At 46.6% G+C, this 16,325-nt stretch overlaps 1 protein-coding gene across 4 annotated transcripts in view; it reads right to left on the minus strand.

Moving 5' to 3' along the window:
• ACSBG2 (acyl-CoA synthetase bubblegum family member 2) overlaps positions 1-16,325 on the minus strand; it is a 69,104-nt gene that overhangs the window by 25,966 nt on the left and 26,813 nt on the right. For 2 of the 4 annotated variants that reach the window (XM_073803359.1, XM_033854572.2), the window contains exons 2-4: positions 6,291-6,391; positions 4,503-4,732; positions 721-809 (exon numbers count right to left, since the gene is read on the minus strand). In XM_073803359.1, coding sequence (XP_073659460.1) covers positions 721-809; positions 4,503-4,732; positions 6,291-6,391 — 420 coding nt within the window. Of the gene's footprint in view, positions 1-720; positions 810-4,502; positions 4,733-6,290; positions 6,392-15,058; positions 15,194-15,221; positions 15,319-16,325 lie in introns of those variants that run through there. The other 2 variants (XM_073803357.1, XM_073803358.1) reach the window with 2 other exon arrangements.

Genomic DNA, 16,325 nt, shown 5'->3' on the forward strand with positions numbered 1-16,325 from the left:
GAGTTTGCAGCCTCAGCACCAGCTTCCCTCCCTCCACAGCTGGACAGTGATGATGAGAGAGGATGGGCTCCCGGGATGTCATTATGACCTGGAACCCTCACAGTACCCCCATTTTACAGATGAGGAAACTGAGGCTCAGGGCAGGGAAGTCACTTGTTCAGGGTCCCACAGCAAATAAGAGGTGGGGTTTGGACCCCCCCACCCCTCCACCCGTTCCCTTCATTCGCAACCTTTCGTTCTTGCTTTGAACCATTCTGCTGTGGGTTCCCTTTGTATCTCCCTGCTGGGGCTGATGACATCACGGATCTTTCCAAGTGCCTATTTGCTACTTCCCTTAGTGATGTTTCTGTGCAAGTCTCTTGCCCATTTAAAAATCTTCTTTTTTTTTTTTTTTTTTTTTGGCCGCACTGAGCAGCATGTGGGATCTTAGTTCCCCGAACAGGGATCGAACCCGTGCCCCCTGCAGTGGAAGCGCAGAGCCTTAACCACTGGACTGCCAGGGAAGTCCCTCTTTTTGTGTTTTTATTCCTGAGTTGTAGAAGTCCCTTGTGTATTTGAGATACTAGTCCCCTGTTGGACGGGTGTGTGTGTCTATCTCGCCGGCTCGCCTGCGGCGGCTTCTACAACCCCCATTCACATCTCCGTGGGAACCAGCCTGGGGCTGCCAGTCTTGGAGTAGCACCACCCAACATCCACAGGGACCCGGGCCCGAGGTCTTACCTCGCGAAGATGGCGCCAAGAGCCGCAAGGAACCACTCGACGGAGTTAAACCCAAGGATGCCGACTGAGTGGAAAGGCTCCAAGCCCAGCTGGGAAGGCAAAACCAGACAGACAAAAAGAAAACAGAAGCAACAGAGGTGGTTTGCTTCCGGATGGGATCTGCTCACTGGCAGGTGAAAGCAGAGCCCACGGAGTCACAAGGGGGACAGCCCGTGTTGAGATGAAAATCCGGAGTGTGATTTTTTTTGTGTGACTCTTGGGAGGCCGGTTTACCTCCCTCTCTGTAATACCCCCTTTATTTATTCTAATTTTTATGTATTTTTTCTATATTTATTTATTTTTATTTGGTTGCACCAGGTCTTAGTTGTGGCAGGCAGGCTCCTTAGTTATGGCTCGCTGGCTCCTCAGTTGTGGCATGCAAACTCTTAGTTGCGGCATGCATGTGGGATCTAGTTCCCTGACCAGGTATCGAACCTGGATCCCCTGCCTTGGGAGTGTGGAGTCTTAAACCACTGTGCCACCAGGGAAGTCCCCTATGTATTTTATTTTTTAACCATTAACCAACTTTAAGTGCACAGCTCAGTGGCATTAAGCACATTCACATTGTTGTGCAACCATCCCCACCATCATCTCCAGAACTTTCTCACCTTCCCAAACGGAAACTCTGTCCCCATGAAACACTGACTCCCCACCCCCTCCCCCAGCCCCTGGCCTTCACCATCTACTTTCTGTCCCTATGGATTTGACTCCTCTAGGGACCTTTTATAAGTGGAATCATATATTTGTGCTTTTGTGTCCGGCTTCTTTTAACGTCCCCTAGTTCATCTGTGTTGTGACAGGTGTCAGCATCTCACTCCATTTGAAGGTTAACGTTCCATCGTATGGACGGATCACAATTTGGTTATTCATCCATTGATGGGCACTTGGGTCGCTTCCACCTTTTGGCCGTTGTGAGCAATGCTGCTGTGAACGTGGGTGTCCAAATATCTGTGCGAGTCCCTGCTTTCAATTCTTTTGGGTCTGTACCCAGAAGTGGAATTGCAGGATCATATATGGTGATTCTAAGTTTAATTTTGTGAGGAACCGCCAGACTGTCTTCCAGGGTGGCTGGACCATTTTACATTCCCGCTGACAGTGACTGAGGGCTCCAGTTTCTCCACATCCTCACCAACACTTGTTATTGTCTGTTTTTTTTTTTCTTAATTAGCCATCCTAATGAATTCATTTTTAGTTTTAATCATAACAGTACTCAAAGAGTGATACCCTATAGTGGTAATAAATTGCACTTTTGAAGGCATAGCCCTGATCTGAACGTGGTTGAGGATGAATCAGGAAACCTGGACATGAAAGTGATCATGCTTGGTGATCGCCCCCCTTTTGTCCTGGAAACTCCAATTTTGTTGGCTGTTTTAGTCACCTGGGCAGTGACCCTCTGTCCCCGGGGAAAACCTAAGCATTTGGAAGGCATCTGCCTGCTGATGCTTCAGAACGTGATGCAACGTTTGTGCTCAGTGGCAGGAAGGCTGTCTTCACTGTGGACACTGTCTCCATCAACGTGTAGATAAAGTGACTTCTTTCTGATTGGATCCCTGAGATTTAGGAGAGCAGGGGTCCTTGAAGTCCAGAACTAAGGGCAGAGGGAAAGAGGACCATCTTTCAGGAAGGGTGAACTAGCTACAGCACTATGGCGTGGGGGTAAGAGCAGCCAAGAAGAAATCCAGCCCAAGCAGGTGGTTCCTAATTCCGACCTCTCACAGTCTCTAGATGAAGACACAGAGGAGGGGAGAGAGGAGCTTGGGTCTAGGTCAGAATGCGATCGGATTTCCTGTAAATCAGAACCATCGGGAGGTGCCCTTTTACAGTACGAGATGTCTGTTGCGTTCATTATCTGTGGCTGCGTAACCCATCATCACAGATGTAGCAGCTTAAAAGAGCACACATTTATTATCCCAGTTTCCACAGGTCAGGAGTCTGGGGGGTGGCGCGGCTGGGTTCTCTGCCTAGGATCCCCCAAAGCTGTAGTCAAGGGACCGGTGGGGACCATGACCTCCCCCGAAGCTTGGGGGCCCCGCACTTGGAGGTTGTTTGCAGAATTCATTTCCTTGTGGTTGAATGATTGAGATCCTCTTCTCTTGCTACCTGCCAGCTGAGGACCGCTCTCAACTCCTAGAGTCTGTATGCCATCCCCTGCTACATGGCCCTCTCCAAACATGGCAGTTTGCTCCCAGGACAGCAGGAGAATCTCTCTTAATGGTTCACCCCATTAAGTCAGGCCCACCCAGAGCACCTGCCCTTCCTCATGAACTCAAAGTCAACAGATTAGAGACCTTAATGACATCTGTGGAATCCCTTCACCTTGGCCATCTCAGGAGGGAAATCCCATCATAGCCCACAGTCACAGGGAGAAGATTATACAGCACAAGTACACCAGAGGTTGGGAATCTCGGTGGAGTCACCTTAGAATTCTGCCTAACATGCCTATCAAATAGGCCCAGATGAACAGTTTTGATAATATGATGTTGACAATACCATAGGTAAACAGATTCTCTCATACATTGTGAGTGGGCTTAAAGGGCATTGGCTTTGTAGGAATTCACTGTACAAAGAAGGTTCAATATGGTACCACGTATCGTAGCAAAGGCTGGAAGCAACTTAAATGCCCACCCGTAGGGGGCTGATTAAGTCAATACTGTTACATACGTATTTGCAGTTGTTGAAAAGAATATGGATTTAAAAACAAATAAGTAAATCAATATGGAAGGATCTCAGAATGCAGCAACCAGCCTCCAGGATGAGTTTCATCTCCTGGTATTTGTGTTCTACTATAATCCCTTCCCATATCGTATCAAGGTCTGCTTAACCTTGTGAAAGAAGTGATAGTATGTCATCGCTGAGATCAGGTTATAAAAGATATCACGGTTCCCATCTGGTTCATTCTCTCTTTTGGATCACTCATTTTGGGGGAAGCTGGCTGCCATATTGTGAGGACACTCAAGCAACCCTACAGAGAAGGCCATGGAGCAAGGAACTGAGGCCTCCTGCCAAGAGCCAGCCATGTACAGAAGCCATGTACAGATGATGCAGCCCAGGCTGACAGCTTGACTACAGCCTCATGAGAGATCCTGAACCAGCAACATCCAACTAAATCACTCCTGGATTCCTGACCCACAGAAACCAAGAGATAATAAAGCTCTGTCATTTTTTTTTTTTTTTTTGCCGTACGCGGGCCTCTCACTGTTGTGGCCTCTCCCGTTGTGGAGCACAGGCTCCGGACGCGCAGGCTCAGCGGCCATGGCTCACGGGCCCAGCCGCTCCACAGCATGTGGGATCTTCCCGGACCAGGGCACAAACCCATGTCCCCTGCATCGGCAGGCAGACTCTCAACCACTGCACCACCAGGGAAGCCTGCTCTGTCATTTTGAGTTACTAAGTTTTGGGGTAATTTGTTATGCAGCAGTAGCTAACTAAAACACACATATACTGTGCTAACAGAAAAAAAAGCAGGTTGTAGACTCTTGAGTATGCTACCATGTGTGTAAAAATGTACTTCTATAGAATTATATAACATGTACACATAATTTATTCCACAGAATAGCATAGAAAGAACTGAAAATGATGGCTACCTCCATAAGAGAGGGGACAAAGATTGGAAGGAAATTTTTCACCAGTTAACCTTGTATCTTGGGGTGCCTTGTGCATTTTGTCCCATATGTATGTATACATAAAAGGAATGATTTACTACATGATGAACGAATGAAGGAATGAATGAATGACTCATTTACCTTGAGTAAGGCTCTTGCAGCTTTCCGACAAGCCTCGTAGTACTGGTTGTAATTCAGAACTTCCCACTTTCCATTCTTCTTTGATGCGAGGGCTGGATAAGTCCCAAATCGGTTGACTGACTCCCGAAAAAATTCAGGGATGGTCATGGGGGTCTCATGGCCTGGCCCGTGTTTTGAAAGCCTCATAAGGACTTCTCCATCTCGGTGAATGGTCCACAGCCCAGGAGTAACTGCAAATAGTCACCAGGGTTGGGTGGCAGACTTTTTTTTATTCATTTAATAACTCAGGAGTTGCGGGGGGGGGGGGGGGTGCTGTCTTTTTGAACCTGAATTAATCCCACACCTTGAGTGAAGTCACATGGTCAGTGCTGGTCTACTCAAGCTTCCTCTTTCATTTATTTCTTCCTTACCCTCTCAACAGTTTATTATGAAAATTTTCAAGCATACAAAAAATTGGATTGTATAGCTAATGACCTCTACCCACCACCAGATTCTACAACTTCTAGCATTTTGCTGTATTTGCTTTATCACATCTCCATCCAGCCAATCCTCTGTTGATCCATCCATTCCTCCATCTTACTTTTTGATACATTTCAAAGTAAACTGCAGCTGTCCATCCATTTCACCCTTCAACATTTGAATCATTTTAAAACATTTTATTGAGGTATAGTTGATTTATTACAACGTGTTAATTTCTGCTGTACAGCAAAGTGACTCAGTTATGCACATATATATTCTTTTCCATTGTGGTTTATCACAGGATATTGAATACAGTTCCCTGTGCTACACAGTAGGACCTTGTTGTTTATCTGTTCTATATATAATAGTTTGCATCTGCTAATCCCAAACTCCCAATCCTTCCCTTCCCTACCCCCTTCCCCTTGGCAACCACAAGCCTGTTCTCTATGTCTGTGAGTCTTTCTGTTTTGTAGATAGGTTCATCTGCGCCATATTTGAAATTCTACGTACAAGTGATATTGTATGGTATTTGTCTTTCTCGTTCTGACTTCTCTTAGTATGATCATCTCTAGGGCCATCCATGGAGCTGCAAATGGCATTATTTCACTCTTTTTAAAAACATTTTAATCATTTGATGTGAGTCAGCCTTTTTAGTATTTGAATCATTACCTAGAATTCCACATTATTTACAAATGATATATATATATATACACACATATCTGCATTACATTATTATTACATCTGCACCGTATATAATTATATCTGTACCGTATGTATAATTACGTCTACACTCTATATGTCTATAATTACATCTGTACTATATAGTTATATTCTCAGTCTAAATATTATTACGTCTGTACTATATAAACAATTACATATTACATCTGCCACATATATATACACACACAGTTACATCTGCACTATATATAATATATATGTAATATGTAATGTACAATATTATATATATTATATATTTATGTGCTTTACCCACACAGGCTCACCATCCTAATAAGGAGGTGCTATTATCAATGCCCCCCTGCCCCGCCCCCAGTACCAACAATACACACGAGGCTTCGAAAGAGCAAGTGACTCGCCCATTGTCACCGGCTAGCAGAGCTCTGCTCTGAACGACAGGGCCCAGCTGTCAACAACTTGCCAGTGCCGCCTCTGCTCCCCATCACATATAGAGACTTGGCCTCCCAGGTTCGGGCACCTCCGCCAAGGCCAGCAGCTGGGGCAGGGAGAAACTGTGCCTGACTCTCCCGGCCCAGACCCCTTTATAAAAAGCCATGACTGAGTCAGTGCACCCTTCTCTTTCACACAGCATACCTCGTTCTTGACTCATGCCTGCCTTAAGGTCCTTGGCCTTCTCTTCTCGAGTCATTGATGTTTCAGCCCTTCCAGGTCCACAGAGACCATTCTTCACAGTGCTGCAAGGCACAAAGCAGGGAACTTAGCAGGCCCGGCAAAGGGGCTGCAGGTCTGAAGCCAACTCCCATGTCTTCTGAGTCATGTCTTCCCAGAACCCTGGGGTTGATTAGTCATGCCTGTCCTGGGCCTAGGAGGAGAGGAGAGTGGCCTGTATGCCAGATCATAGAGCAGTTGTAAAGTCCAAAGGGTGTTCAGTCTTTGAGTTTCCAGAAGAGTGGCTTAAACAGTTAGAATATAGGGGCCAAGTCCACACGTGATCCTTTGGGTGAGAAAACATTTTGAGGTCTCCTGAAGGAAAGCAACTCACACAAGAGAGTTCTGATCTGGTTGGTTGCCTTAAAGATAGTACAACATGAGGGACTTCCCTGGTGGCACAGTGGTTAAGAATCCACCTGCCAATGCAGGGGACACGGGTTCAAGCCCTGGTCCAGGAAGATCTCACATGCTGCAGAGAAATTAAGCCTGTGTGCCATAACTACTAAGCCTGTGCTCTAGTGCCTGCGAGCCACAACTACTGAGTCTGTGTGCCCTAGAGCCCATGCTCCGCAACAAGATAAGCCACCGCAATGAGAAGCCCGCACACCGCAACAAAGAGTAGCCCCCACTCACCACAACTAGAGAAAGCCCGCGCTCAGCAACGAAGACCCAACACAGCCAAAAATAAATAAATAAATACTTTTTAAAAAAGATAGTACAACGTGAAAACCCAAAGGGCATAAAGGAAAAAACAGAGTAAATCTTGTTACATAAAAAGTTTAAAATTTTTCACATAGCAAAGAATACCATGAACAGAATCAAAAGATCAGCAACAAACTGAAAAAAAAAATATAGGCAACACATCTAATCAACAGAGGCCTGATTTCCTTAATATGTAAAGAACGCCAAAGAATCAATAAGAAAAAGATCAATAACCCAATGAGAAATGGGACAGAGGCTTGAACAGACAATTCTCTGAAAACACATTTTTAAATGACTTTTAAAAGCAGGAAAACATGCTCCATCTCAGTCCAGAGAGAAACGCAATAGAAAATACAATGCAATTTTCAGCTATCAGATGAAGTAAGACCAAAAAGGTTGAAAAAGACCTTATATTCTTGAGGATGTGGGATAACAGGGGCTCTCAAATACTGTGGTAAAAGTTGATGCAGCCCCTTTAGAGGATGTTGTATTAGTAATCAAGCTTAAGGTCACATGGCCATGAATCCATTGGCAGAGGACTGCAGATTCCTGGCTGCCCAGGGTCCTTGCACACTCAGGAACTGATAGACGCCACTGTTTGAAGCCTTTTGTGTATGATGAGGGGCAAGCACCACTCCTTAAGCTTGTTTGACTTTCAGTGTGTTAATCCTTAAATCTATTAAACAGCATTTTTCTAAACATCTACATAACATGAATTAACAGTCATTCTCATGGACTGAATTGTGTTCCCCAAAGTTTGTATGTTGAGGCCCCAACCCCCCTAATGTGATTGTATTTGGAGATGGAGACTTGAGGGAGGTAGTCAAGGGTGGAGCCCTAATCCAACAGGGTTGATGTCCTTCTAAGAAGAGAAAACCAGCCCTCTTTTTTTCTCTCTACCACATGAGGACACAGCAAGGAGGCGGCCGTCTGGAAGAGATCCCTCACCAGAAACCAGTCCTGCTGACACCTTGATCTTGAACTTCCAGCCCCTGCAACTGAGCGAAAATAAGTTTCTACTCAGGCACCCATTCTGCAGTGTTTTGTCATGGCAGCCCTAGCAGACAGTTACATAAATACCTTAAAAAATGTTGTTTAATGAGCTCGTGAATTTAATCAAAATTTCCCAAACAGGGACTTCCCTGGTGGTCCAGTGGCTAAGACTCCGCGCTCCCAATGCAGGGGGCCCAGGTTCGATCCATGGTCGGGAAGCTAAGATCCCACATGCATGCCGCCAGCTAAGAGTTCGCATGCCGCAATGAAGATCCCGCATGCCACAAGCAACTAAGACCCAGCGCAGCCAAATAAATAAATATTTTTTAAATTCCCAGACAATTCAACACTGGCCACACATGTTTCCTTAATCAACCCCAGCCCTCCAAGCATGTAATTAAACTCACAAGTCCAATACATGAATCTGTTCCAATCAAAAGGTATCTCCGGACATCCTCAGCTGTCCCCTTGGAGAGCAAACTAGCTGGTCGACACTGGTTGCGAGTGATGTTTCAGTGGTTTCCGCGAGGAAAACTATTATTTTGTTTGTGATCCACAGTGTGTTCCGTATAAGAATCAAGCCGTTGTTATAAATTCTAGATTTGCGGTTAATGTTCTACCAACTCCAAATATTTCTATCAGAACCAGGGGGAATGGAGCCCCGTGACCTACACAGGGTTCTCTACTAGCAGATACCGGCTTTGTATTTCAGTGAAAACAGGTAGCTAGAAAAAGGCGCCTTAGAAGATGAACTTGAGTCTCCGCGGAGCTTATACACACAAAGTAGACCAATCCGCGGAGCAAAGCACAGCCGATTTAGACGAAGCTATAAACATGCACGTGAAGACGTGCCCAAAGCATGCGGCAAACGAAGAAACTAGAAGGAGGTCCAAGGTCCGGATGGAGCGAACCTGAGGGTCACCCTGGATTCACCCTTCACTCCCCACCTTCCTTTCCTTCCCTCCCTCCCTTCCTTCCTCCCTTCCCACCTCCCCCTCTCTTCCTCCCCCCCACATCTGGTCCACCAGCAAATCCTATCAGCTCAGCCTTCAGAATCAGTCCCAAACCTCGCGTGAGCCAGAGGGACCCCAGTCAAGGTGGGGCCCATCACCCGCATGCGCTGTGTGGTTGCTGGCTGGATCCCAGCGCAAAGAAGATGCTCGTGAGGCAATCGAGGATTTGAACGCTGCCTGGATCTCAGGTGACACGAAGAGAGGATGGTGGCTTTTGAAAGTGTGATAACAACGGCTCTGGGACTCAGTTACAGAAGAGAATCCCTGTCGCTAAGGCGTTCCCAACCTGGAATAATAGCGTGCTGTCTGGGGTTGGCTTTAAAACCAGCAGGCGGGGGGCGTGGTCGCGTGGAGATGAACAAGGTCAACTTCACGTTGACAATTATTGTAGCCAAGTAGTGGGTACATTGTGGTTCACGACACCGCCAGCTCTATTTGTGCGTGATTGAAAATTCATAGAACTCTACACCAAAAATAAATTCTCTGATATGTGAAAAACCTGTACTATGCTTAGGATGGACAATTTAAAAATATGCTGTGGCTAATTTCACTGGGCTTCCAGGTGTTGCTAGAGATAAAATATAAGGAGAAAATAATATGAGCAGTAGCTTCCCATTTTCAATATAGACTTAGGTCTTGTCCATAATATATCAATTACGTGTTGATTGTTAAAAAGTCTTCATCACTTTTCCAAATGTGTTACGTGGTGATAGCATACAGAGAAGAATTTCCTCCAGTCAATTAATGTTTTATAAATAAAGTTTTCCTTTGGCAAAGTAGAAAAGAAAAGACGTACTATACACCAAAATCCTATATCCCTACCCCAATGTGAAATTTTTGATAAAATATAAAAATTTTTTTTAATGGAATATAAGATCTACCCCATGCCAAGCACCATGACAAGCTGTTTGGGGCTACCGTAAAGGACTTTCAGAAAGTATCTGCTTCCACAAAAAAAAATTAAAATCGGGAATAGAACTCCCACTTGAGGGCAAACTGAAGTAAAGTGAGACTTCCCTGGCGGTCCAGTGGTTAAGACTCTGCACTTCCAGTGCAGGGGGCGCCGGTTTGATCCCTGGTCGGGGAACAAAGATCCCGCGGGCTGCAGCGCAGCCAAAGAGAAAAAAAAAATCAAAGTAAATTGGAAACACCAAAGTATTATTCACCTAACAGAATTTTCAACTACATACAAAGAATGGCCACTGCAGCCCTGTTTGGACAGCAGAAGACTGGAAGAAATGGAAGTATCCAGCGATGAAGGACTGGTAGTATGCACTATGGAATCTCCACATGGTGGAATGTTCTAGAGCTGTGTAAGAAAACACCAGGAACCAGGAACGCACAGCCGTGTTCACAGCAGCACAGTTCCCAGTAGCCAAAAGGTAGAAACAGCCGGAACACCCCTCAACGTGTGAATGGCTAAACAAAATGTAGTCCATTCGTACAATGGAACATTATTTGACCCCCGAAAGGAGTGAAGCCCCGACACTCGCTACAACGCAGATGGACCTTGAGAACACGATGCTCAGTGAGAGAAGCCAGACACAGAAGGACCCACAGTGTGTGATTCCATTTATATAAATGTACATAGAGACAGAGAGTGGGTTTGTGGTTGCCGGACGGCTGGGGAGTGACTGTTTAATGAGCACAGAATCTCCTTTTGGGGTGACGGAAATGTTTTGGAACCAAATAGAAAAGATGATTGCACAAGATTGTGAATGTACCAAATGCCACCGAGCGGTTTACTGTAAAACGGTTGATTTTACGTTACGTGACTCTCACCTCAATTAAAAAACACCAGAAATGTTGATTCATGGTTCCCGAAATGGAACGTTCTCCAAGACATAACATTAAATTTCAAAAGCAAGATGCAGGACAACGGATAAAGAAGGTGACCGGGCAGGCAGACGGGTACGTGTGTGTGACTCAAGAGGAAAGTTCTGCGTCTCCGGTCTAAGAGGTCATTATCTCCTCGGTGGACACAGTGCAGAATGCGAGCAATCTGACCCCAGATTTGACCGCTGACGCCCTGAGAATGGGACAATGAGAGAGAGGTCTCAGATCACGAAGTCCCCAGGGGCCTGTGGCCATCAGCAGGCCTGTGCTGGTCTCTTCCAGCTTCACCACCACCAAGCACCCATCCTGCACACCCAGCAAGGAGGAAGGGAGGGGCTCCATCCCAGGGGTCAGCCACTCTCCTGACCCTGGTGCTTCCCGAGCACCTGCTGTGTGCCGGGCAGCGCTCTAGCCACCGGGCAACCAGATGGACAGAAATCCCTCCTGGAACGGGCATTCTAATTGGGAGAAACAGCCAGGAAACAAACAGATCAATTCAGATGGTAACAGGATGAGCCTCGATAACGTCAGGCTGAGAGAAAGAAGCCAGATACCAAAAGACACAGAGTGTGTGAGTCCATTTATGGGAAGAGTCCAGAACAGGCAAATCCGCAGGGACAGAGCGTGGATTCATAGTTGCCTGGAGCTGGGGGAGGTGGGTGGGGAGTGGCTGCTTAACGAGAGTATGGTTTCCTTTTGGGGTGTTGAAAGTATTTTGGAACTAGATAGTGGTGGTGTTTGTGCATCATCGTGGAAGTACTGAATGCCACTGAATTGTGCACTTTAAAATGGTGAATTTTGTGTTAGGTGTGTCTGCCATTAATTTTAAAAAATTCAGATTAATGATGACCAGAATGGAGACAATAGAACAGGGCGTTGTGATAGACAGTGCTGGGGTGGTCGGGGAGGGCCTCTTGGAGGAGGTGACATCTGAGCTGAGACCTGAAGGACGCAGAGTTCTACTGCAGAGAGTGTTCCAGGCAGGGGGAACCGTGAGGGCGAAGGCTGTGAGGTGGGAAGCAGCTTAGCATGTTCCGGGTGCAGAAGGTAGTATGCAGCGTGGCCGGCCTCCAGGCAGCAAGGGGCATATGGAGATAAATACAAAGACGCCCCCCACCCCCCCTCATTCCACATGCCCTCCTCTACTCAGCTCCAGCTACTGGACCCTTCTCTGCACCCCTCCCCCCCAACACACACACACTCCAAGCTCCTTTGCACCTCAGGGCCTTTGCACATGCTGTTCATTCTGCTCCAAACACTGTCCTCACTAATCTTCACCTATGGCTTCCTCTGTTTATGAGTCCGTTCTTCAGGGAAACCTCCTGTATTATCCGAGGCTGGGCCGGACCCTACACCCTCTCATTACACCCTCTTTCCCTATATTGCACCATCTAGCTTTGTAATTGTGTGTGTGTGGGTGTGTGTATGTGACTATCTTGTTGATCATTATATCCCTAACACCTCGTACAGCACCTGGGGTTCAATCAATATTAGCTGAATGAATATATATGTATATATATTGATTCCATAGACCTATGGTTCTCAATCAGTGGTAATTCTGTGCTTCCCCCACCCCTGCCCCGCAGAGGATCCTTGGCAGTGTCTGGAGAGTTTCGGGTGTCACAGGTTGGGGGTGCTACTGGCATCTATCGGGTAGAGGCTGGGGCTGCTGCTAAACATCCCACAATGTCCAGGATGGCACCCCACAACCAAGAATGATTCGATCCCAAGTGTCAAAAGCACCGACACTGAGAAACCCTGGACTAGACAAGGCAGTTATAACGTGAAAATAGCAAGCACAGTCAGCGTCTTTTCTATACACAGAAGGAGTAGAGGGAGCCTTACGAAGAGAGACATTTCCCTGTGTTCTTGGGCTGAGAGGCTCCCTGTAAAACCAGGGACAGTTAAACTCTGGTTAACACAAACCAACAAAAGCAATAAAAACAGGTAACGTGGGTCTTTCTGCAAGCGCGATTCTGAGAGTTTTATATGTACTGACTCATTTCATCTTCACAACCCTTCGAGGCAGCTACTGTTATTGTTCCCCGTTTTACAAACGAGGAAACGAGAGCCTGGCAAACTGAGCTTGCCTGTGGTCACAGTGTAATACTTTCCCTTTGATCCTGAAACCAGCTCATCATTCACGAGCAGCTAATAAGGGGAGGCAGTATGATTCTTCCACAAAGCTGAGGTCACATCAAGCTATAGATTAAAAGAATCTTGGCCAGATGGAGAATGTCTGTTTATCAAGACATCAGGAAGCAGTAAGTGAAGATAAGTCACTGACCAAGATGAAGCATTGGCTGTTTATATCCCAAGAAAGAATTCATATACAGAACATGAAAAGACTTCCTCTTTAGTTTTAAAAAGACAACCCCATAGGAAATGGGTGCAAACCATGAACAGACGGTTCACGGAGCAGTAAACATGAACAGGCTATAAACCCAGGACAGGATGCTAAGGTTCCTTGGTAATCAGGGAAATGCACATTAAAGCCACAATGAGATATTATTTCACCCCCAGTAGATGTACAAAAATGCATCAAATGCTAGAGAGAAAGAAGAATGGGAGCCCTCCTCCACTGCTGGGGAACTAAAGATGACATGTCCCATTGGGAAAGCATTGTGGTGTTAATGGTTAAAAGTGAACACATGCATATCCCTGACTTGGCATCTTCACTCCCAGTTATATATATATACCCAAGAGAAACTCTTGCACATCAGCCCCAGGAGACATGGACAAGGATGATCACAGTGGCCGTGTTCATAAGAACCCCCAACTGGAAACAGCCCAAATACTCATCAGCAGGAGAATGCATGCCTCCATTATGGAATGCTGTGCAGTGATGAAAATGTAGGAACAGACACAAAAACTTGGGTGCATCTCCCAGCCTTGATGCTGATAAAGAGGCAGGTGGCAGTATGATTTTATTAATATAAAGTTCACAGACAGGCAACATAAATTAGTCCTCGCTTAGGTGGTAAAACAAGAAGGAAAAGTTCTACAGGACAGTGTTACCTCATTCAGGCGAGGGAGGAAAATGAGCAAAAGGACACAGAGGCCTTCTAAGTTTCTAATAATATTCTATCTTCTAATAATATTGTGTCTCGTAAGGTGAAGTAGGTACACAGACATTTATTGCTATTCATTAAATTGTACGTTAAAATGTTTTGTGCATCATTTTGTACGCAAGATGTGTTTCACAATTTTAAAAAGCCATGTAGGGTTTATTATAGCAATGCAAAAGTTATTCAACATTCAAATTCTCACTGGATTTAAGGGACAAGTGGGAGAAACTATATCATCTCCTCAAGAGAGAATTTCATGAAATATCCATTTTTAAATGACAGTCCCTTAGCCGGTAAGCAATGGAAGACTCTCCATTTCTTGGTAAAGGCTACCTACCAGAACTATAAATATTATACTTAACAATGGCAGCAGAAGTATTGGAAGAGTTTCCATGAAGTCAGAAATAAGACAAAGACATCAGCTGTCACTGCTACTAGTCAGCATTGTTCTGGAGGCACTTAGCCAATGCAGTAAGATAAGAAAAGGAAGTGAGAGGAATAAAGATTGGAAACAGACAACATCGCCATTTTGCAAACAATGTGATCGACTACCTAGGCTGTTCAGTCAACTGAAAAGCTGTTAGAAATAAAAACAGCTCTGTAAGGTGATTAGATAGAAGATCAATATTCAAAAACCAGTAGCTTTCTTGTACATCAGCAGCAACAAGTTAAAAGATGCAGTAGAGGGGCTTCCCTGGTGGTGCAGTGGTTGAGAGTCCGCCTGCCGATGCAGGGGACGCGGGTTCGTGCCCCGGTCCGGGGAGATCCCACATGCTGCGGAGCGGCTGGGCCCGTGAGCCATGGCCGCTGAGCCTGCGCGTCCGGAGCCGGTGCTCCGCAACGGGAGAGGCCACGACAGTGAGAGGCCCGCGTACCGCAAAAAAAAAAAAAAAAAAAGCAGTAGAAAAAGATACTGAGAGTATCCCAAGGCCAAAATGTGTGTCTGTGGTGAATCCGGCTTCTACCGAAATATGCCTGGATGCTACATTGACGTATTGATACATGAAAAGTCAAGTATGATAGTCAGACACCGAATCCCAGAGGACCCTCGTGTGCCCCTCTCCCATACCACTGGCACCTGCCACTCTTCACCAGGTGCGGTTCTGGCCGTCACAGCAAGGCATTGGTTGCCGAGACACCTGGGCACTCAGGGTGTTTCCTTCTTCCACAGAGATGATAAACAAGTTGCTCCTCCTGGGAGCCTGAACATGTGCTGCCCCTTCCCGGCCCTCGTCACTTACCAGGTCCAGCCAGGATAGTGGTGGTGACAAGAGGCAGGAAGGCGGGGATTTTCCCCTCCCTGACAGCACTTCTGGAACCTTCCTCCCAGCCACCTCTTGTGACGTCACTGGCTGTCCCTGCCTCCCCACCCTGCCCCCACTCCTGCTTCTGGGGCACTTCCTGCTTCTCTTTTCACGGATCCATTCGTTCACGCACTGCACTCCTGCACCTGATTGTGACGTTTTCATGGAGCCACAGCACTTACGCTGGGCATCTTGCTAGATGCTGGGACCGTGAAGATGTGCAGAACCAGATGGGGTCTGCTCACGGAGCCAGCGGGGAAACCTAGAGTCATGCAAGCAGGGAGACCCAATGTATGTTGGTCAAGAGGGTGTTGGTGTTGGGGGGAGGGCTGACCTAGGCAGGGAGGTCGCGAGAGTTTCCTCAAGCTGAGGTCTAAAAGCTGGGTGGGTCTCAGCCCCGACCTCACCACTTTCTATCACGCTGCCCTGCTTTATGCATCGGCTTTGCTCATTGCTGCATTCCAGTGCCTAAAACAGTGCCTGGCAGGGATCGCAGCAGGTGCTCAATAAATAAAGATTTATTACCCAAATATTCTGCTCTGCCAAGAGAGAAGAGTAAGGAGGGTTCCGTTGTCTCTGGACCCTTCTGGGTGGTTCCCATCCACGACTGACCAATGCCACTCTGCAGAGCAGTGAGACAGCTGTGGCTGGGAGAGTGAGCATCCGCCGTGAGCCATTCTGCCCCTTCTTTTCTAGACCCCTCACCTAGAGATTGTTTCCCAGGCCCCCTTGTTGCGACATGTGGCCGTCTGGCTAAATCCTGACCTGTGGGATGTGGACCTAGGTGGTGGGGGTCACTTTGGGGTTATGCCCTTAATGGAAAGGAGATGGCACCCCAGTTCCCTAGTGGGAGGCTGGGATCTGAAGCAGACACCTTGGACAAGAGGGGAGCTGGACAGTGAGGGAGGCAGAGCAACAAGAGGGAAGGAGCCTGGGTCCCTGATGACTGTGGAGCCACCTGGCTAGTCCTGGACAAATACAGAGTTCCATGCACACACACACACACACACACACACACACACACACACATTCAAACACACC

This window comes from Tursiops truncatus, chromosome 3, assembly GCF_011762595.2.
Source record: "Tursiops truncatus isolate mTurTru1 chromosome 3, mTurTru1.mat.Y, whole genome shotgun sequence".
NCBI classification, from domain to species: Eukaryota; Metazoa; Chordata; class Mammalia; order Artiodactyla; family Delphinidae; genus Tursiops; species Tursiops truncatus.